The following is a 22,804-nucleotide window of genomic DNA, read 5'->3' on the forward strand; positions in this document are numbered from 1 at the left end:
TTTGATGCAAGCGATAGAAACCAATCTCCAACTAGCTTAAGCCTAGAAGGGATATATTGACTTACTGAAGGGCATAATGAAACTGGCTTTAGGGGCTGCTACAAGCAGGGACCCAACCACTGTCAGGATTTGCTCTCTTTCTCTTGCTCTGGTCAGTTTCACTGGCAGAGGACTCAGAGTCCAATACAATGAACTCACCCCATTACAGAGACACAAGGAACTTCTTTCTCCCAGCTTTAGTTAAAAACAAAACAAAGCAAAGCCAATAAAAGGATTCTGGTTGGCCTGTCTTGGTCACATCCCTGCCTTCTATCACTCTTGCTGGGGCCAGTACCATATTTAATGTAGCTTGGAAAACACACCTACCTTGTGGCCATACTGGGTAGAAACTGTGTATAAAAGGAGGAGGTAATGGGTTCTGGCCAGGAAAAATCAATAGTTATTGCATCCTCATCTTTTTAATATTTTAAGTGATTAAGGAAAACAATTTGGCATTTAAGAAACAGATCCCAAATAACATACATCATGGAAAGAAACAAGGAAGAAAGAGGAACAAGAGATAACATTATTTTAGAGAGCAGCCTGGAGGATTTTATAAACATGTCAAGATGAAAATCCATCATTTCTACAGCAGGTACAGGTCTGACTCATTAGGGTGCATGATTCTAATGCCCAAGAAAACACCCTCCATAGCCAATGGGATACACTGCAGGAGAGGTATACAAACAACATTTCTGTCTGAGAGACTGGTTGGTGGTAGAATACTATGCAGTGGGGTGGGGTCACAAGAATAAGAATATAATGGATATTTGGTTTATCCTAGCTTTGTTTATAAGCAGTTTATTTTTGTGGTTTTTTTTTTTGTTTTGTTTTTTGTTTTTTGAGCTTTCCAATTATTCATTAGCCTTTCAGAACTTAGAAAGGAGGTTTACAGCATTGCAGTCATTCTTGGAATAGTTCAACTATCCCAATTCCAATTTCTCTAAGAATAAAGAGACCCAAAGAGGACCCTGGCCTCCTCCAGGAGCAGAGAAAAAGCACCTGATTCACACAGAGGCCTAAGCTTCCATTTCTATGACTCCTATGCCTAGCCTTGACTCGGTCCTACAGACAGCAACGAAAAATGACGAGGCTTCATTTGTGTTGCACTTTTTAAACGGTTTTTTGAATCACTGATAGAATTCTGTGGACACTGGCTTCAATAGACCAAGCATCTTCTTATCTGGACACAACTGCCTGTCTAAACATCCCTTACCAGCAGTCTAGAAAGTGGACCTCCTCCAGAGGTTCCCATCATTGTCAGCATTTATAAGAACACTCAATCATATGGGTTTTCTATTGTTTCTCCCTCTGCTTCCCCACCCTTCCAGATGATAGACATGATGTACTTTGTCATCATCATGCTGGTGGTGCTGATGAGCTTTGGAGTTGCCAGGCAAGCCATCCTTTTTCCCAATGAGGAGCCATCATGGAAACTGGCCAAGAACATCTTCTACATGCCCTATTGGATGATTTATGGGGAAGTGTTTGCGGACCAGATAGACCGTAAGCAAGTTTATGATTCTCATACACCAAAGTCAGGTATTTAAATTCAATTCGGTTGTGTCTTTTCCAAGTTCATTTGTTTGTTCTCAATAAATGGCTCAAGATAGAGGACTGATTCCTAGCTTGCTATCTTGGAGGAAAAAAAATTACAGAAGGTGAATATACAATTTTAGCAAAGTAGTTCTTGGGTGTTTCTTACGTATGTCATGTTCTGTGACACAAATCGACATCTGGTATGCCAAATTTCATCAAAAAACGAACCACTTAAAAAGATCTAAATTACTTTATGATTCAAAATCCCAGGGCCATGTGTTGAATATTTCAGTATCAGGAATACTTTATGTCACTACCTCCCCACCTCTACCCCAGCCACCAGCCCCAGCCTTTAGAAAATAAATTTCTTGAGTTGGACTTCAGAACACATAAACAATGCTCAATTTCACCATCAGAATTCAAGAGTAAGGGCAAACATCTGCATGGTATTTTTCTTGCACTGGAAACTATTCTCCAGCTCCCTTTCCCACTGTCTTAAATTATGTGCTATTGAGACTCATAGGAAGCTAGTATTCATTGCCTGGAAGTATGGAAAATGCCTTAGGTCATAAACTGAGTTGCTTGCTATAAATGCCAAAAAGAAAATAGTATCTATATTACGAAACAATTCAGTGTGGGGAATGAACGCCAGCAGGCCCCCAAGGTTTCATGCCCTAATAGATGCTGATTCTCTGTAATAAACACTCCTTTTGTATGGAGTTTGAAGATAGTTGTATCCTAGGAGTCTGTTCCAGGATTTTATTTGGACCAAATGTCAGGACACACCAGGCATTGGGAAATTTTTTGGGAAGAAAGCATCATTAAAGAAACATCTTTCAGTGTGGAGGAGTTGAATCCCAGGAGCAACAATTTCTCATTTCCCCTGAGGAGTTTAGTTCTGGAAATAACATCCCTCCAACATTTTTGAATTAACATTTTTCAGACATTTTTTGCTGACAGACCAGCCATCTGAGCCCTGGACTGTGGACATGGATTAGGGTTACATAACCAGGTAGTATAGCTTATTAAGAGCAGGAGCAGAGACTGGTTAGTATGCCTCCTCCCACTGCCCATCCCGGGTAGGACTGAGACCAGGAAAACAGGGACAAGGCAGCAAAGAGTGTGAGTCCTCCAGGCCTGTGAAGAGGATGTGTACCTTGGCAACAGAACACACCAGTACGTCATTTATTCTTCCACGATGGATTTTGAACAAACACACTTTCCTTCTCAAAATGCGTTATCTAAGGCAATCAAGACTTTTTGGAACACCTAATTGGAACAAATACTTGTTTCATGAGACTTAGCCAACTCACTGAGGAAGAATTTTAACTCCATCTCCTGGTTGTAATACCTTTGGCTGACAATGTGCAGCCTTCACCAAGACAGCTTGCCAGGGACTGGGGAAAATCCTTTTGAGAGACTGCTTTCAAATGGTCCATAAAGGCGAAACAACACTTTTTAAAAACCCACCTATGACCATTCTCCTCAGGGATTAAATGTGCTATTTGCCCCCGAGAAATTGTTTTTCCACTTAGTTATATTATTTTGCCTTTTTTAGTTTTCCTTTCTGCTCCAGAAAGAGATTGAGCCCCCAGGGATGTTTTGACAATGCTCCATTTTGGGATGGGAGAAGGAGGGAGGTGTAAGTGTGTTTTATAAATGGGATTCTGTCTGTCCCTCTACAAGTGGCCATTTATTGATGTTGTACTATGAACCCAGCCTAGTGCAACACACACCACCATATGGCTGAATAAGAGGATTTATTATTGTCATTTTAAAAGAAGGGCTGATTGTAGTTTAGAACTTGAAAACCCCCTGGAGACAGAGAAGAAGTGTTTTGTGTGAGTGAAATATGAAAATAGATTTCCCACCCTGTTAATTAGATCTGTGGAGCTCTACGTGTGTGAGAATAAATTTCAACTCCAAATCCCAATGTATAACTGACCCAGCCTTGGATAGATGCAGCCTTCATGATGCCCTTCCCCAACCACTCACCTTCCTTTTCGATGTTCTGAAAGTGCTACAATGGTAGCCACTGTTCTAAGCTAAATCAGCCAGTTTTCTGTCTAGTGCTAATGAGTATTTGTCCTTTCTCAAATGGATATAGAAGGCTGCCCCCAAAATCTGTCATGACATTTGGCCCAAGTCATTGAATATTCCTATCCTCCCAATGATTTGATATTCATGTTATGGCCCTGGATGGGCCCAGTGGGGGTTGGGTGACTGCCCTACCTGGTCATTCAGAACTGCTCTGGAGTCCCAACTACCAAGCTATTTGAGAAAGGCACAAATCCTTTATGCTGCCCTATGATGTCCTGCCTCTTTTCTGTGTCATGCCCAGGTTGATTTGTGAAGCATGTTTTCAGGCTGATCGGATCTCACATCCGCCTGGACCCACAGCCCTGCCCCGGGTCTGCCAGTCCCATCCTGTGGGTGTACCCCTGGTGGGCCTTCTGAAGTGCTGCTCATTCAAACACACCTTCGCAGACTGACTCATTTCTAACGGAATGCACGTGCTCCATAGCTAACTCTTTTTGTTTTTTACTTCAGAATTGCTGAGCCCATTTCATGTTTGGGAAAATGCTTTTTCTTAATTGGGTTGGACGTATATGGATGTACAATAGGGCCCTTGGGGTGGGTTTTTAACATCAATCACACACCTCAGAAGAGAGGGCGGCTTTGATGCTCTCACTTCTGGGAGGCAATGTTACCTTACTACAGATTTTTGATATGCCTTCCACCTTTTCTTCTGTTATTTGTTCCAAACACAGAGACCAAAGATCGATAAGATCAATAAAGCCTAAGATACTGGAATGAAACTTGTAAGGTTACTTTCCAAATGTGCTTAAAACTAAACCAAAAGGAAAGAAAATGGAGTCGCTGTAAAGTCACAACATAATTTAGGTGCTTTTCACCTCTAAGCCGTGTTGGACTATACACAAATGATAGTTCAGCCTTCATCCAAGTTCTCTGTGGAGACTGAAATGTTTGCTTTGGGTTTAGGAAGCGGAGGAGAGTGAGAGAATGTGATTGGAAGCAGACGATAAGGAACCTGGGGAAGGGACTGTGACTGTCTGCCCTACCCGGAAATGATGCCTACCGCCCTGATTTAATTCGTGGGAATGCAACTTGCTGTTGTTGTGTGGTTGGTTCCTTGTCGGTTTGTTTGGTGTCTTTCAAATAGCCCAAGATTGTCCTCACGTGTTTGCTATACAGACTCCTAGCTCTCCAAGACCCAACCTAAGGGCTGCCATGAAGCAACTTGGGCTCCGGGTTGTTAAATGCATGGCTACCAAATGATGACACCCTTTTGGGTAGTCTCATTTGTGTGACCCATGTGACATGGCCTCTAAGAGCTGGTCAGGATCCCACTGGAGCTTGAGGGGAAAAGCCACTTAGAAGAGAGGAGCAGCAGAATTCATTTCCAGCCCAGCAGCATTTCATGCCAAGGCCGGAGCAAAGCTAAAATTAGATGGACTCTTGCCAGCTTAGAAATCTGGTTCTGCATTCTGGTGTGTGAGGTGCCTAGAAGTGTACCTTTGTTGGCAGGGAAAATGGGGTGTCTCTAGCTTTCTCCAGCCCCTGAATGAATACGACTTTCATTTATTTACAGGGCATCCATGTGCTGCTGGCTGTATATTCAGATTCCCCAGGCTGTACCAGGGCAGGAGAAAAATGAATCATGCTCTTGAATGCATTAAGTAAGGGTCTAAATTTAGTCCTCCTTTCTGCTTCTCTGAGTATTTTTACAAGTTTAGATAGTAATGTGAAAGCAGAATGTCCAAAACTTACTTTCTACCATGACAACTTAATATTATCTAGCCCTTTCCATTCACTCCAAATTAACTATGCGATCTACTTAATGCCTGGGTTATGTTTTTTTTCTTACTGCCTAGGGCTTTTCCATCTAAAATTAGTAGGTAGTCTGGGGTAGGAAGGTTTTTGTTTTGTTTTTGCTTTATTTATGTGTGTATATATTTAGTACAAAGGTTTGCTATGAAAAAAAAAATCCTTGCTTTTTGGGTCCATGTTGTCTCTGTGATGTTGACTGAATTTAAAGTGTTGTTTTTGTCATATGTGTGCATGTAAAGCCAAAACACATTCCTGAATTATTTTTCTACCTCAAATTAATTGTTCCTCAGTTCCCATGTGGAAATCAGTACAGCTCAAGGAGCCAGTCTCTAAAGTACGCCTGCTTGTGGTGAAGCTTAGAGCAGCATGAACGAAGAAGATGACTATTGTTATGCATTGCAATTGTGAAACGCCAGTTCTCAAGACTCAGGGCTGTGCATCTATTTAGTATTCTGGACTGACCTTCTCTAATGGATTCAGAGCACACTAATGCCTAACAGCTATAGTGTGGGGAGTGTTGCTTGACCAAAGAAAGTATTTTGGAAAAGAAAACTTGAGCCAGTGCCAACTTTTGGGAAAGGGAGAATTGTTTTGTTGGGTTTTGTTTTCACAAATTGCTAAGGAAGCAAGCCAATATAAGGCACCATCCTCATTTTCTGTCCCTGAAAGTCAGCTCACGTTATAGAGAATACCCACCTGACTTGTTTACTAATACAAACTGAAGCTTCAGGATTTACTAATAACAGAGCTATCTGCAGACAGGCCTTTGTGATGATTCCGGACACGGTTTTGATCAACACTTGTTCTATTGTCATAACATTTAATTAGCATTTTCTCACAGGTTGGACTCCACTTTGAGTTCTTTCTTCAGTCAATGAATATTTATTTTCTTTGTACTATGAGCTGGAAACCAGAGCACAGAGATGCCTGTGACAGAGGCACTGTCTTCAAGGAGCTTACAGTCCAGGAAAGGCCAGCTGACACTGACAATGCATGTGTAGGGATGGAGCCAAAGAAGGTAGTCAGTTCTACCTGGGGTGGGAGATGAGACCTTGCAGAGAAAGGGAGGGTTGAGGTGAGCTGCACAATATGAGCTGATGTTTCAGGCAGATGAGAGCAGGAGGTGTAAGGAGGGGAGAATGGCCTTCCAAACTGCGAATTAGTATAAAAAGTTCCAGGAGCAATGGATACTTTAGTATGGCTGATGGTAGAGTAAGAGGCAAGAGACAGGAAGTAGGAGAGAAGGGTCTGAGGAAAGAGATGGGGTACAGATCCTGGAGGACTTATACTCCATGCTCAGAATAGTACCATGATCAAGATGTATGTTTTCATCAGAGCTCCCAAGCAAAAATGTGGAAGGTCCATAAGAGGGGTTGAGGTAGGAGGTGAGAGGAAATTTCTAATGCAGCAGCAGCTGGAATGGAGGAAACAGGCAGGATGAAATTTTAGGAAGGAACAATCAAAAGAACCTGAGAAGAAATCAGATGGTGCAGAGGGTGATAGTGGGAAAAGCGGAAGAGGATTTAAAACAAAGGAGCTGGAGATTATACCAAGGTTTCTGGCTTAGTCTAAAGGGTGATGTCATTCACTGAGATAGAGAATCTGGGACAAGGAACTATGGGGGTATGGGGATTTTTTCCGTCAAGATTGAATCGAGTTTGAGGTTTCTATGGGAATTCCAGGAAAACCATGAAGAAGGCTATTTTGCACATAGAACTCTGGAGCTCAGTAGAAGCTGGACTGGGGATAGAGATTTAGGGATCAACTATATAACCACCATGATGGTTAATGCCATGGTGGGTGAGCTTACCAGAGGGCACAAGTAGAGGGAGAAGAGAAGGCCAGAGTGGAATACTGAGTGGTCAACAGTGTCAAATGCAAGAGAAAAGCCCAACTGGGTGGATATTTACAGAAGTCCATTTAGTTAGTCCTTCAGGAAGTCACTGGTGACTTTTGCCAGGGGATTTTTATTTCAGTGGCAAGTGCAAAAACCAATTACAGTGATGTAAGAGTAAATGAGCAGCGGACAAAGCATTTACTAGGGAAGAGGGAGAGAAGTGCTGTATATGTATCAGCGGGGCAGGAGGGACAGAGAAAGCACCATGTAGTAGAGCTCTAAGAAGAGTGATGTCTTGTAATCACCACTAGGAAAATGGCAGATGTCACTGACTTGGTACATATCACAGGAGTGCTCTGGGCCACCTATTTGCATAGATAAGTTGTATATTTTCCCAGTCATGACTCTGCACCCGGATATAGTACAGGAAAGACAAATGGCTGGATTAATCCAAGATTGAGGCTTTGCTGTGCCCACATGGCAGAGAGAACAGGGACTAGGGCTATTAAAGATGTTTGCAAGGGTTCTTGAAGTTACACATTGTGAGGTCTAAGATGAAGGGAAAAGAAAGGTATAAAGTTGGTGAAAACCCCAGAGGAAAAAGAAATAATCAAAGGACTAGACTTCTAGCCTGAGAAGCAATTACATTGACTAAAGATCCTGAAGGCTATGATGATACAATGTGGTCAGGGAATAGTAAATTGGTGTTCAGAATTAAGAGGTGAAGCAGTTTAGAATAATGATAAGGTCCAGGGGTAGCTATGAGGATGGGTTCTAGAACATGCTGGAGTTGAGGTCAAGTATCTTGAAGCTAGATTCTTCTGTGTTTATCAATGCAGATATTGAAGTTGTTCACAATGACAAAGTGTGAACGGGAAGACTTTGATCAAGATGCCCTGAAACTTAAAAAAGAAAGGGCTTTTTGCACAAGAGTAAAAAACAGTGGTTTTGAAAAGGCAAAGAGTATCAATAAAAATGCAGACATTACCTCTGGGAACCACAATGTAGAAAATGTGCAACTTCTACTTGTAAAGGTTACAGAGAGGTGGTGTCTTCCTGCAAGATAGATTTTAATTAAGGCAAGAAAATGGGGAAGTGAACTCATAAAAACATGAGAAAGAAGGCCAGATGCAGTGGCCCATGCATTTCGGGAGGCTGAGACAGGAGGACCATTTCAGGTCAGGAGTTCAAAGCTCCAGTGACATATTATTGTGCCACTGCACTCCAGCCTGGGCAACAGAGCAAGACCCTGTCTCAAAAAAAAAATTTAAAAAAAGGTACAAGAAAGCAGAGGAGTTTGTATTCAGTGATAATTGGGTTCCAGAAGACTCAGGGGAAAAGGAGAAAAAGGGAACAGCGATAAGAGCTCAGGGGGCAGAAAGCCTAGCATCATATGAGGACAATAGCCCAGGGGAAGGTGGGTGGCTGGATGAGCTTGCATTGTAGGAATAGAGGATGACAGAAAGAAGTATGGTGGGAGTAACTTAGCCAGAGTTTTAAGAGAGTTAAAGACTGGAACCCTAGTAGTATAAAAGGTCAGATGAACCTAATGATATCTAGCCCTAAAAGGATGGAATTGGAGACTTTGTGTAACAGAGAAGAGTAACTAGATCCTGAAGAGGAACCTCCCCAAATGGCTAGAGAATTCTCCATCTCAAAGGAGGTTCTTCTTTTGAAATTGGCAATGGCTTGTGATGCTAGAGAAGCATCATTCATCACCTTCCACAAAGGTGAACTCTTGATATAACCTTGGAATATTCCACTTTTCTTTAACTTTTTCCAGACTTGCTAATATCTTGCCTATAATTAAATTGAGTGCTTGTTCCATCTTGACCGTTTTCAGCCTCTGTTGTAATTCTGCCTTTAACAGAGCATTTTTGTTTCACCCTATGTTTGTGTGACTTCAAAGACCATGCTTTTTCTACTCTACCATGACTAGTAAGTCCTCGGTAACCCGGCTACTCCCAGTAGAACTCCAGAAACACCATGTAGCCTGAGCCCGCAAAGCATGTGCAAACTAGCGTTCACTTTCATACACTCTCACATGTATATGCAGACTCACATTTCTCTTTTCTCTCCTCCAGCCCTGCTTCTGCCAAGACATTTTTATCTATTCCCCAAATCCTCCTTTCTGTTGCCCCTTCTGAAAACACTCTAAGGTCCCTGAGAGCTTGTACATTTGGAAAAAGCAGCCAGAGAAACTCAAGGGCTATTTCTGGATTCTGTGCTGCCACCTTCCGTTCCCTGGGGTGGGGAGTCCTGAGCCAGTACCTGCTTGAAATATGGGAAGAGAAGTGAGTACTTCTCCATACTATTCCACCACACTAATTTAACCATCTTGTAAGTAAAAACAGGACACCCAAAATAAAAATAAACCCATCGGCTCCATGCATCCTAGACATAACCTACATGTTTCGAAGGAAAGATTATATATGAAGTAGTTGTAATCTGGTGTCATCATAAATCATCTCACAGTGTGGCTGCAGGGATCTCTTAGACTCCCAGAATGGTGGTAAGTCTGGAAATTCTTCAGAACAGCCCTGTACAGAAGCTATTGTGATGGTACTCATCTAGATCTATGTTGTCCGGTACCATAGCTGCTCGTCACATATGGCTACTGAGTGCTTGAAATGTGGCTAGTATAAATGAGAAACTAAATTTTTAATATTTCTCTTTTTAATTAACCGAGATTTTAATTTAAATAGCTGCATGTTGCTAGTGGCTACTGAATTAGATAGCTCTGTTCTAGAATATAAAAATCCTTTAGAATGCCAGCTCTGTGAGAGCAGGGACCACATTTTCCTTGTTCACTGCACTGTCTCCAACCTCTCAATCTGTGTCTCATACAATGTAGGTGCTCAGAAAATAGTTGGTGCATGAATTAAACTCCTTGAAGCAGAGGATAGAGAGAGATGTTGTTATCTGCTTTAAACAATCAATCAAGCAAACAAAAAGATTTCAGGGACTACATATAAAGAAACTAGAAAAGCTGAAGTGTCAGAAATGTCAGTAAAGATGATAAAAAGAAGCTACGTTTGTTATAAAGGAATTTAAAATGTGGATTATATTAAATGTAGTGATCGTGGATTCATGACACACACACACACACACACGCACAGGGTGGAGGCGGGGAGGAGTGAGAAAGGAAAGTGGAATCAAAGGGGATTCTAGAGTTAAGTTCCTGAAAGTAGCTAGCTAACTTTGTTTTCAAGAAGAAAATTCCAGCTGCATTCAAGAAATATCTATTGAAAAAGTCATGATTGTAGTATATGTGCAGAGATTAGGCAGCTATAAGGAAGGAAGGGAGGAAATGAGGGAGAGAAGGAAGTAAGAAAGGAAGGAGAAGATAAGGAAAGAAGGGAGGGAAGGAAGGAAAGGAAGGAAGGCCGGCCCGCCCACCCACTGGCCCTTGATTGTTGAGGGCAGCAGAGGAAGGAAGAGAGAGCTGTGTGAGCCCAGCTGCAGGACCAGTTGAGGCCCATGCAGAGAGCCCCACCAGCTCTGAGCCTCACCATGATAGCAGCGGTTGCCATGCATCCTGTAACTATGGCCTTTCCAAAGGCTCAGTGTTCTGACCAAATACAGCAAGGCAGATGATTGATTTCCACTCAAAACAGAGTATACCTCTTCTTAATGACGTGGCAAGATTTTAATTGATCTTTATTAACAGCAACCAACAAATAGACTGATCTCCACACAGACTAACTATTAGCAGATGATCCCAGCAAGGCCCATGCTTTAGTTGATTTTCCCTCAAATGGGACAGAGTTCAAATAAGCCTGCAACCTCAATATGTAAGGGAAAGGAAGATGCTCAAGATCTTTTGCAAGATACTATCCAGTGGAGCGAGTCGCTTCCTGCAGCTAGATTTCAGACCATGTGTGTCAAGTGATGTTTGACTGAATTGCTTGGCCTTCAGTCAGATATTTGATATCTAGAACATCAGTGCTAAGGTTCAAGATGAGTGCTTGCTTGGAAAAAGACCCCAATAACTTCAGGTCAAATGCAGGATGTTGAGTCTTCATCTTAGTGACACACTCAATTCAAGGAGATGACACCCACTGGTGAGTTAAGGATAGAGGTGGCTATTCCTTGATCCAGGCTCTGGTTATGTGGGCTTTCATTTTACACTGGACATATATGTTTTATGGACTCTTCTGTGTATATATCTCATAATCTAATACACAAAGGAATAAAGGAGACATCCTGCTATAATATTTTCCAGATTCTAGTTTGAATGGGTTCATTCATTCAGTGACATTTACTAAGCACTTCAAGGGCCAGGCTCTGTGCCACAAGATGGGAGTTAAAAAGACATACTTTATTGCCTCGGTTTTGAAGGAAGTTGCTGAAGAAGACTGACAGCTAAACACACATTACAAATCAGTGTGATATATATCACATACGTATCTCATATATATCACAGAAGTGTTGTGTAAGGACTTAACTCAAAGGAAAGGACACAGTTTAGCAGTAGGAAGAGGGGACAGAGAAAAGGAAGGGAGGGCCAGATGCACTCTGAGAAAGTCTCCTGGAGGTAACAGTTAAGCTGGATCACAAAGGATATTAAGCATTTTTCAGACAGATAATGACAGGGCACTCTAAACAGAGGGACTGTTATGTACAAAGCCAGAGACATGACAGAGCATGCCTGGCATGGGCCTGTGGGGGCCAGAGAGAGTGGAGACATGAGGTGTCCTCCCTGGACCAGCCTGGAACTAGCCTCTGGGTTAGTTCCGTGTACCAGGTGCTCCCAAGCCCCCTGTACCTACCCTGGGTTAATGTGGACACCATATATTTTTTGTCTGATTTATTGTATGTGTCCCTCAGTGGATTCTATGCATTGTGGGGCTTGGGAATGGGTTGGGGCCAGCATCTGTATTCATCTTTTCCAACATTACTTGAGCAAATAAGTGGAGAAGAGGTTAGTAAGGTAAATTGCTGTAAAGGGCTTTATATGTCAGGCTAAGCAACTTGGATCTTGTGGGAAATTCACAGGTCACCTTGTGTGGAGCCCCTTGTTAAGTACAGCTTCAGTTTATGGAACTCATAGGTGTCCTTGAAGAGTGGGGAGATGGCAGCTAGAAAACATGCAACCATAATGCTCATTTCAGGAAAATCAGATAAGCCATAAAAAAGCCCTTTGTTCCAAAGTATCTTCTAAAAGAGGGGTAACAACTTTCTCTTTTAAGAGTAGACATATTCCCTGAACAGGTTAAACCTGCTGACTCTTTTCCCCTTAATGTGAAGTATGTGAATCTCTCCTCTCAACCCTCAAAATAGCTGAAATCAGCATTCAGGAAAGGAGCGTTGAAATGGGGGCAGGTGACATGGAAGCTGATGGCTCAGCATGCATGAGGTGGGCCCTGAGCAGCCAGCAGCCAGCATGAGGCAACTGAGTGTCTGGAGGGCAAGGAAAGTGAGACAGGGTGTGGAGAGGCTTCACAAAGACACGTGGTGGCAAAACGGCTTTGCCAACGTTGCAATTTTGTCAAGGGTCCTGGCAGATGCCCAGTTTGCCTCCAAATACTGTCTTCTACGCTGCCTGCGGTAAATTGCTGATGCCTGAACTTGAATATCAGGATCATCTGAAGTTCTATAAGCCTCAGGCTCCTCCGTTCGGTCTGCAGGCATGGGCTTCCTAGCTGCAGCTTTTTCAGTTCAGCTAGTTTTCTCCTCCTCCAAACCCTATCTCTCCCCTTCTGGAAAACTAACAGAGATGCAGAGGAGAGAAAGGAAGAGAGGAGGGAATGAATGTATTTATATACTATTCTCTCCCACTTTTTTCTTTTTTATCATTAGTTCATCCACATCAAGAAATCTATTCCCACTTGGCATGGTGGTGCACACCTGTAGTCCCAGCTACTCGTGAGGTTGAGGCAGGAGGGCCACTTGAGCCCAGTTCTGGGTTATAGTGTGCTGTGTTGATCGGGCGTCCACAGTAAGTTCAGCATCAATGTAGTGACCTCCTGGGAGTGAGGGAGCAGCAGGTTGCCTTAGGAGGGGTGAACTGGTCTAGGTTAGAAATGGAACAGGCCAATACTCCCATGCTGATGAGTAGTGGGATCATGCCTGTGAACAGCCACTGCACTCCAGCCTGGGCAACATAGTGAGACTCTATCTCAAAGAAACTAAAAATAAAAATCTGTTCTCCAGGAAACTCAAAGGTCTGAAAGGCCCAAGGACAACCCAGAGAAGCTGAGTACTCTCAAACAGGCTTTCTTGTGACCACAAGATAATCTCCCATAGTCAAGGTCTATCTCACTGGTTCTCAACCAGAGGCAGTTGCACCCCCTAACCACCACCCGGCAAAGAGACATTTGGTACTGCCTGGAAGTATTTTGATTGTCACAACCTAGGGGGTGGTACTGACATCTAGCAGTAGAGGCCAGGGGTGCTGCCTAACATCCCATGATGCACAGGACCTCTTCTCCAAAGAATTATCCCCCCCAAAATGTCAATGTGCTGAGATTGAGAAAACCTGGGTTCTGAACCCAAAATTCAATTCCTTCTTATTGCTTCTCAAAGAAAAATGACACAATATAGTTGCCTCAATTTGTAAAAAGTCCTAAAGGACAGATCTGAAGGGGCTCCAAGTCCTCACAAACTAAAGCCAGGCAGAGAGTGCTACAGGTCCCCAATGATCATCCCTTACAGGGTTTCATGACATCTCCCTCTGCTCTGCTCACTCTGTCTTCAGACCAAAGACCAAGTTAGGACATCGGGCATTTAGAGTGTCTGAACAGTCAACATGAAGGACCACTTTTGGCAAAAGCCAGTAGATCTTGTCCCATGCCCTTGGGCACCAGTTTTGGACATAATAAGCTATCATTGCTATGAAGAACAAGAAGAACCCAGGGCCTTAACCTAGCATTTATAACTTACAAATATTTTGCAAATCCAGGTGGAGTCTAGCAAACTTCAATACCACCCTTCTCAAGTTTGCATCTAAAAGACACCAGTCTTTATTTTTTTTGCGGGGGGGGGGGGGGGGGATAGAAAAGCACCATGATACACTCACAAAGAAAGTGGTCTGAGTGATCTCAGATGTCCTGGAGAAATAGTTCAGTTCAATCAATCCAGCTCACCGTTTGTGATAAAGCACAAAGGGGAATCATACCCCCCATGATAAGACTCAATAGTGATATTTACTGACCAACTTAACACCACTGAACCAAATTGAAAACAGCTTTTAAACATGCACTGAGGCCAGTGACTCTCTCCTGAGTCGAGGGGCTAGCTTTACAGAATCACAGGCCTTGAAGCAAAAGGATGAAGTCTGCTATGTGCCCTTTTTAATATTCTGAACAAGGGCTTCCGAAGTAAAATGTCACTGTGAACTGAATGGTTACAGTACTGTTACAAGAAAGCCAGTTGCTGACAAGTACTTCAAAGTCACTCATGCCACCTGAGGAACATAATGTTCAAGCACTGAAGGAACTATACATGGTGCATGCGGTTCTATTCTACAGCAAGTAATGGAATATACAGGGTGGGGGATGCCTCTATCAAACAGGTCACGCACTAAAAGACTGGATTCTTTCCTGTGGATTTAAGATTATCAACCCTATCAGGAGTCTACATAAGATAGCCAACTGCTGAAAATGTCACTGCTTTTTGCAAAATGTACGGCAGTCGTACTTAAGCAGGCTGTATTGAATACAGGGATGCCTGAATTCTCTATTAACTACCAAGTGTGTTACAAAACTATGTCTTGGGTTTCATGGGTTTCTTCTGACATTTCTAGGGAAAGGGAAGTCAATTAACATTTGTTGAGAGGCTATTACAGTGGCTGGCACCAGGCCAGGCACATGATACACTGTGACTCATTAGTGCTGATTTACTAGTGATCTACATGAAGAGCAGAGGTTAAAGAACTTGTTGAAGGCACACAGCCAGGAAGTGGCAGAGGCTGAATTGGAATCCATACCCATCTGACTTCTAGACCCACGCTCTTAACTTCTGCATTAGAACAGAAGGCTGCTTCCATCTGAATCCAGAGCCTTGCGCTTTCCCCTACAGCTCACTGCAGTGACTAGACCACATCATGCATTTATTTACTTAGCAACCACTTATTACAAAGAGAAAGCAGTAAACAAGAGAGGCCTTGGCATGCACTTCATAGCAGTTACATCTACTGTGGGGTTCGGTGGAAACAGTAAGTCAACAAATAAACAGCATACTTTGGGGCGGTCATAACTGCCAGGGAGAAAATAAGTCCAACTAGTAGGATCAGAGTCACTGCAGTAAGGATGTGGGCATACAATTTTATAGAAAATGGTCAGTGAAAGGGCTTGAAGAGATAACATTGAGCTGAAATGTGAATAATGGAAATAGGCATGAAAAGAGCTGGGGAAGGGACATTCCAGACAGAGAGAACAGCAAGGGAAAAAGCGATATGGTAGGAATGGTCTGGATGCTTTCAACTGGGATCAGAAAGAATGCCAGTGTGATTGGAGTTTAAGATCTACAGCAGGGGCCATGTGCGGTGGTTCATGCCTTTAATCCCTGTAATACCAGCACTTTGGGTGGCCAAGGTGGGTGGATCATGAGGTCAGGAGTTTGAGACTGGCCTGGCCAAGATGGTGAAACCCCGTCTCTACTAAAAATACAAAAATTAGCCATGCACAGTGGCAGGCGCCTGTAATCCCAGCTACTCGGGAGGCTGAGGCAGGAAAATCACTTGCACCCAGGAGGCGGAGGTTGCAGTGAACCGAGATCACGCCATTGTACTCTAGTCTGGGCAACCGAGCAAGCCTCCATCTGGAAAAAAAAAAAAAAAGATCTACAGCAGCAACTCATGGTGGAATTTCTGTGTTCAAGTATGTGGTTTAATTCTAAATGAGGACTGGATTTAACAACTGGATTTAAGAACAGGATCGGCAACTTTGCAGCTATTCAAGACACAGTGCACTGCCAAAGTTTGATGGTCAGGAAGGTAGAGAATTGCCCAGAAACCACTGGTTTCCAGAATTAGGAAATGAGGAAGGGAGCTTCCTCCACCATTGAAGACATCCTGTGGCTTCCCAGAAGAGTTTCTATGGCACTGACATGTGATACCTTGGATAGTCTCAGAATCACTCATCACGGATAAATTAGACAGTACCATGAAAAATACATTGTACTGCCCATGAGGAGATTCACCTGTCTCTACAAGTATGTCAAAATGGCATTCATCATGAAAACAGGGGGCATCCTGGTAATACAAATGAGATGTGGCTCATAGATGGGTCAGAAAATTACACATTGGAAAGAGGTAGCTAATGTCCCAAGATGCCAGCAGCATTGCACAGAATATAACATACTCAGAGAAAAAGCTTGATGAAGAGTCTGCTTTTGGAAGTCATCATTAGTCCAACCACAGTTCATAGTTATGGAGTGCCTGGTGTGGGTAGAGAACTCGGTTAAGAATGGTTTGAGTTAGTGTGACAGGAACAGTCCAGGACAGAGGCAGAAACCAGACACTGAATCTCAGTTCTGTCATGTCTACTAACCCTGTGACCTTGGGCAAGTTACTGAAACTCTCTGTTCTTTGGTATATTCTTAACAGTTTGAGGACAGAAAGGAGGTCAACCCTGGTGTTCCTCTCACACAAGAACACAGCCCAGAAAAAGAACGTTCTTTCCCATATGAATATAAGCCCAAATGAATATAATCAGACATTCATGCATATTATTGTTTTTGATGAAGCTAAAATTTGCATCAATGTCAGAGTGGGATGTATTCAAGGAAAAAAAATAAGCATTAATAAATAATAGCACCGGTGATGTGTAAATGTGCCACATTAATGAAACTGATACCCAAAGACCAAAATTTGGGAAAGAATGAAACAAATGGCACAGCGGCAAAGGCTACTTAGAGATAAGGTGTTATTAGAGATAGTAGTAACTGTAGGAAAACATGAAGTAGGGTATGTGTAAGGGTGAGCCCTATAAAGCTAAAGTTTGCAAAGCCATTGTTTCTTCCAGCAGGGAAGCCAGCTCCAGGTAGACGTAGGAGCCTTCACTACTTCGAACACCCAGGTGCCCTCTAGGCTTCTCTGTTCCATTTATGTTCATTTAAAATGAGGGGGGAGGATGGCTTGATCCTAGGAGTTCAAGACCAGCTTGGGCAACATACCAAGACCCCATCTCTACAAAACAAAGCAAATTTAGATGGGTGTGGTGGCACACACCTGTGGTCCCAGCTACTTGAGAGACTGAGGTGGAAGAATTGCTTGAACCTGGGAGTTTAAGGCTGCAGTGACCTGTGATTATGCCACTGTACTCCAGCCTGGGTGACAGAGTGGAACCCTGTTGGAAAAAAGAAAAGAAAAAAAAAATAAGCTCACTGAAACAACCAAGCCAAAATAAGCAGTCTCAAATAGCACGCCTCTCTCTCCACAGCAAAACAGAACCAAGGTGTTATGCTGCAGCAAACCACAATTGTGTTTCTCCCATTGTGTCAGCCTGCCAGCCAGCCTGAAAGTCATTCTGGGCAGCTAACCTAATTATTCATTCATTCATGGATTCAGCAAATATTTGGAACCAACTCTGTTCCAGGCATTCTCCTGCGTAATGGGGAATAGTAATGAGAAAAACTGATGAAGCTCCTGCCTCCTTGGGAGCTCATAGCCTAGTAGAGGCATCAGAGATCAAACCCAGAATTACACAAATAAATACTTAATCGTAAGCTCTGCTAAATATGTGATGAACGAATACAGAGAGCTATGAGAACATCTAACAAGGAGATATATTTGGGGCTCAGAGAAAGGCTCTCTGAGGAAGTGACTTTCAAGCCAAGCTATGCAGAATAAGCAGGAATTTGCTAGGGAAAGAGTAGGAAAAGAGCCCAGACAGGGGAAACAGCCAGTGCAAAGTCCTGAGACAGAGGGGAGGGTACTCCTCCTGCCAGTAACTGAGAGAAGACCAGCAGGGTAGAAGTATGATGTGCAAGGAGAGAATGGTGGGGAATAAAGTTGGAGAGGCAGACCAGGGCCAAGTTGTGCAGGGCCTTTTAGGCTAGTGTAAGGATTTGAATGTTCTCCTAATTCACTGGGAAAACTATGAAGTGAAGGATTTTGTGCAGGAATTGAGTTGATGATCATGTTGATGATGATGGTGTTGGTGGTGGTGGTGGTGGTGGTGGTGGTGGTAGTGTGTGTGTGTGACATGAATTGCATGGTTTAACCTACATTTCTGCATCAATCCAAGGGTGGTGGTGTTGGTAGTGTGTGTGTGTGCATGTGACATAAATTGCATGATTTAACCTACATTTCTGCATCAATCCAAGGGTTACCAGAACCCTTTTTGAGGGTTCAAACAAACACCAGACCCTGCAGTGTAGGAGCTGGCAAGCCTGGCTTCCAAGCTGTTTGCCCTAATGTGCTGGCTATGAGGACCTGAGCCCAGTTCTTTACTGTGAGATGAAGTGATTAGACCTGAACTCTAACAGTGGTGGTCTTGACGGGCAGCATGGCCCCCATGTTTTGGAAACTTTACCTTGGAAATTGAAGGGGTTTTTTTTTGAAAACCTTACCCTTTTTTTTTTTTTTTTTTTTTTGGAAACTTTACCTTAGAAATTCAAGGGTTTTTTTTTTTTTTTTTTTTTTTTTTTTTGTCCTCCCTGATTGTTTTTGCTTGCCCTCCCTGATCAGGGGCATCATTGACACTGAGGAGTTAGAGCCCAGGCTGTGTGTGTAACCTGCAGTGCACAGGACACTCCCACAATGAATCATTGTTTTCTATCCACACAGCTTTCTGCTATCCCAGCAGACATTCACATAGGTGAAAACCTGGTTATAATTATCTAAGCCTAACTCCATTTTACATTTAAATACACAAATGTTTCCATGTTTTTAATAAGCTGTGAATTTTTCCAGGAATGAAACCACCATGAAAATCGAGGGAGATGGTATTTTGTTTGCTTTGGAACTTTCTCACGGGTTGTTCGCCATTTTGGAAAATCAACTCACCAAAGACAAGGTTCCTCATTGTATTTGAGCCTCACATCTGTCTACATTTGTGTCTGTCTTATTCATGGAAGTTCTTCATTTAGGTGTAAGCATTTGACCACTTCACAATGGCTTCTGGAATTGTTGTGTCTGAACATTTATATATTGAAATAGTTATTTTATTATAAATTATGTTCCTTTGATTTCCCCTTTATTTAAAATTAGGACATTATATAGATTCTTCTATGACTACATGTACAGGTAAATTATATCATCTATAAATTTCACTTCAGAAGAATGAAGGAGCAGTAGGAAATAGTTATTATTAAAAAGAGGTGTTAGGGCTGAGAAGATTGAGAACAATTGAACAAGCCCGTTCAGGGCTTTAAAATGCTGCAATTTTAGAAATCTAGTTACTTACTATATTTAGATGGTCTCTTGGTAACTTTAACGTGTGAGAATTCTATGTAAAAAAAAAAATGTATTTTGTTAAATGGTGGAGAGAGTTATCGAAATTAACATCACCAGTGAGAAGTCATCTTTGTATTGTTTACCCATTGATATGTTATAAAAAGAAGGGCATTTCATCTTTGTGATGTTTTTCCAAAAACCCATAACCCCGTCTAATCATGAGAAGAAAACAAAAATCAGACAAACTCAAATTGGATGACATGCTACAAAATGTCTGACCAGTACTCCTCAAGACTCAGTGCCAAAGTGTTAAAAAATAAGGAGAGACTGGAGAACTGTCACCAACCAGAGGAAACTAAGGAGAATGATAATAAAACACAATGTGGGATCCTGGAAGAGAAAAAGAATTTTAGTGGAAAACTAATGAAATTTGTATCAAGTTTGGAGTTTAGCTAATAGTAATGTTCAAACAGTAACTTATGAATGTAAATTTCTTAGGTTTGGCAAATATAGGTGGTTATTTAAGACTTTAGCATTAATGGAGACTGGGTAAGGAATATACAGAACAGGAATTTTCTGTACTAACTCTGCAACTTTTCTACAAATCTAAATTTATTTAAGTTTGTTAAAAGTCTCTTTTTGTTAAAAAAAAAAAAAAAAAAAAGCATAGGAAAGCATTAGGAATTCCACATTTGAACGTAACTTAAGGAATTTTTCTCCAGGATCAATGTGTAAAGAAGACAAAGACGTCCAGGAACCACTGCCAGCTAATGCAAAGCACTGTGTCCTTAGTGATTACGCAAATGCCAACAGTCAAGGTGGACATGGAGAAAATGAAGGGGACAAAGTCAATCAGGCTTCAAAGGGGCAGAGAGACATTGCCGGCAACACAGAAAGCAGAAGCCTCTTTCTGCTTCTACAGAAGCAAAAAGAAGGATCAATAAACATGCTATTATTGAGAAAAATTTAGGTAGTCAGGGAGTAAAGAGATGTGAGGGTCATAAAAATAATAATAGCAAATACATAGCGCTTTCTACATAGCAAGCACTGTCCCACATGTGTTATGAATACTAACTCATTTAATCCCTGCAACAATCCTACGAGATAGGATTATTGCCCCTATGTTTAATGGGCAAGGAAACTGAGGCACAGAGAATATACCTGTGTATTCTGTGGAACCCTATGAAACTACCTTTTTTGTAAGTCAAAACTGGTCTACTCTCAGAAAGTACATATGGTTCACATTTAACTTAATCAGTAACTTGCCTAAGAGGTACAGCTATTTGAGAGGCAGGGTTGGACTTAGAACCCTGGCAGCTGGCTCAGAAGCCTGGACTGTGAGCCTCTAAGGTACAGGGCCTCCAGCAGAAATGGTCAGCATTTACAGAGTGCTATGTGGCAGGTGCTGTGCTAAACCTTTGCACACATCGGCAACAACTCGTTTATCTACACAACAACACTCTTAAGGTAGCTGTGATTATCGCCTAATTCATAACTGAAGAAACTGAGGCCCAGGGAGCTTGTGTGAACTGCCAAAGCTTACACAGCTAGTAAATGGCAGAGCTAAGACTTGAACCCATGTTGGCCGGCTCCGGAGCCTGGGTCCTGTGTTCTCTGTCTCCTGTGTGTCTGTAGGTACGGCAGAATTTGGAATGAGATAAGCTTTTGCTGCAGGTCATTAGTCTAGAGAGGAGAGACTTTTCCTGTCAAGCCTCTAAACAGATGCTATAGGCTTCCATTTGGTAAGATACATCAGGGAGACATTTTCTGGCCAGCTCAAAATAACTGATACTGTTATTCAGAAGGAACAGAAAATTTACCTCATTATCTCTTCCAAAATAAGCAAGGAAATGAAAGACAATGGAATAAAAGGAAAGAAAAAGAATGTGAAAGATTGGAAGACAGACTATAAAAGATAATTGCAAGTGTTCCCATCCTGGAGATATGTGGAATCAAGCACCGTATTTTATTTGCAATTGAATAGCTTCTCCCTGATCTCAAGTGATTCGGTGGCCATTCAATGGACACTTGGTACCTGATTCTACTTCCTCCAGTAGTTGAGAGGTCATGTCATAATAACCTGATATTCAGTCTACGTAATACACACCAAGGTCCTTTCAGATAGAGAGAAAAAAATAGTGAATGTTGCTCACCAGCGGATTTACTTTTAAAATATCTAAGGCCAGAAGCAGTGGCTTATACCTGTAATCCCAACACTTTCTGGGAGGCTGAGGCAGGCTGATCAGGTGAGGTCAGGAGTTCGAGACCAGCCTGGCCAACATGGCGAAACCTCATTTCTACTAAAAATACAAAAATTAGCTGGGCATGGTGGTGCATATTTGTAATCCCAGCTACTTGGGAGGCTGAGGCAGGAGAATCGCTTGAACCCAGGAGGCAGAGGTTGCAGTCGGCTGAGATCGTGCCACTGCACTCCAGGCTGGGAGACAAAGTGAGACTCTGTTTAGGGGAAAAAAAAAAAGAAAAGAAAAAAAACTCTAGTAATGTTACCCAAAACTTTATTAATGCTAACTACCAAGTGAATCTGAATTAGCAAAAAGAAAAAAAGAAAATCTGAATTACAGATTTTTTTAATGCAGCTCCATTATTTTTACATGTGTAAATGTCTTCAGTTAGGCTAGTGATGGATTGCCCAGCAAGAAGATTCTACACAAATACAGAGTCCCAAAATCTAAAGCAGTTCCAATCTTCAGCACTAAATACTTCCGACTTCTGCACACATGCACACAAAAATGGAAGTAACCTTAAATTAATCACTTTAAATATCAAAATAGAGTAGGTTAAGTCCCATGAACTATTGCTCCTGGATCAATGGTTGGAGTCTGTTCCATGGAAACATAACTTAGACAGGAGACAGACCTAAGCAAGGCAGAAGCAATGAAAAATATCTATTTTAAATACTTTTTACATTTTTGTATTTATATAAATATACATATATCAATTAAATGAAAAGAGCATTGCAAGGCAGATACTGTTGGCCCTGCTTTACCCACCTGGCCCTGTAAACCTGACATTGTTATTAGTATTCTATGAAAGCAAATTCATCTCTTGGATTTTGAAACCCACAAACGTGATTGTGAACATCTTTTTTTGTTTTACTAAGTACAAACTAGACAGATGTGGACATCCTGATTGATCTCAGATGCTGACACACAGACTTTTACCAGTTGATAAAG

General features: G+C 42.1%; 1 protein-coding gene across 33 annotated transcripts in view; it reads left to right on the forward strand.

Annotated features, from left to right (window-relative positions):
• Positions 1-22,804, forward strand: part of TRPM3 (transient receptor potential cation channel subfamily M member 3) — a 938,690-nt gene that overhangs the window by 874,654 nt on the left and 41,232 nt on the right. For 30 of the 33 annotated variants that reach the window (XM_030919577.1, XM_030919573.1, XM_030919579.1 and 27 more), the window contains one exon: positions 1,371-1,545. In XM_030919577.1, the coding sequence (XP_030775437.1) occupies positions 1,371-1,545 (175 nt within the window). Of the gene's footprint in view, positions 1-1,370; positions 1,582-22,804 lie in introns of all 33 variants that reach the window. The other 3 variants (XM_030919569.1, XM_010362923.2, XM_010362926.2) reach the window with 1 other exon arrangement.

The sequence above is a fragment of the Rhinopithecus roxellana genome, chromosome 16, assembly GCF_007565055.1.
Source record: "Rhinopithecus roxellana isolate Shanxi Qingling chromosome 16, ASM756505v1, whole genome shotgun sequence".
NCBI lineage: Eukaryota > Metazoa > Chordata > Mammalia > Primates > Cercopithecidae > Rhinopithecus > Rhinopithecus roxellana.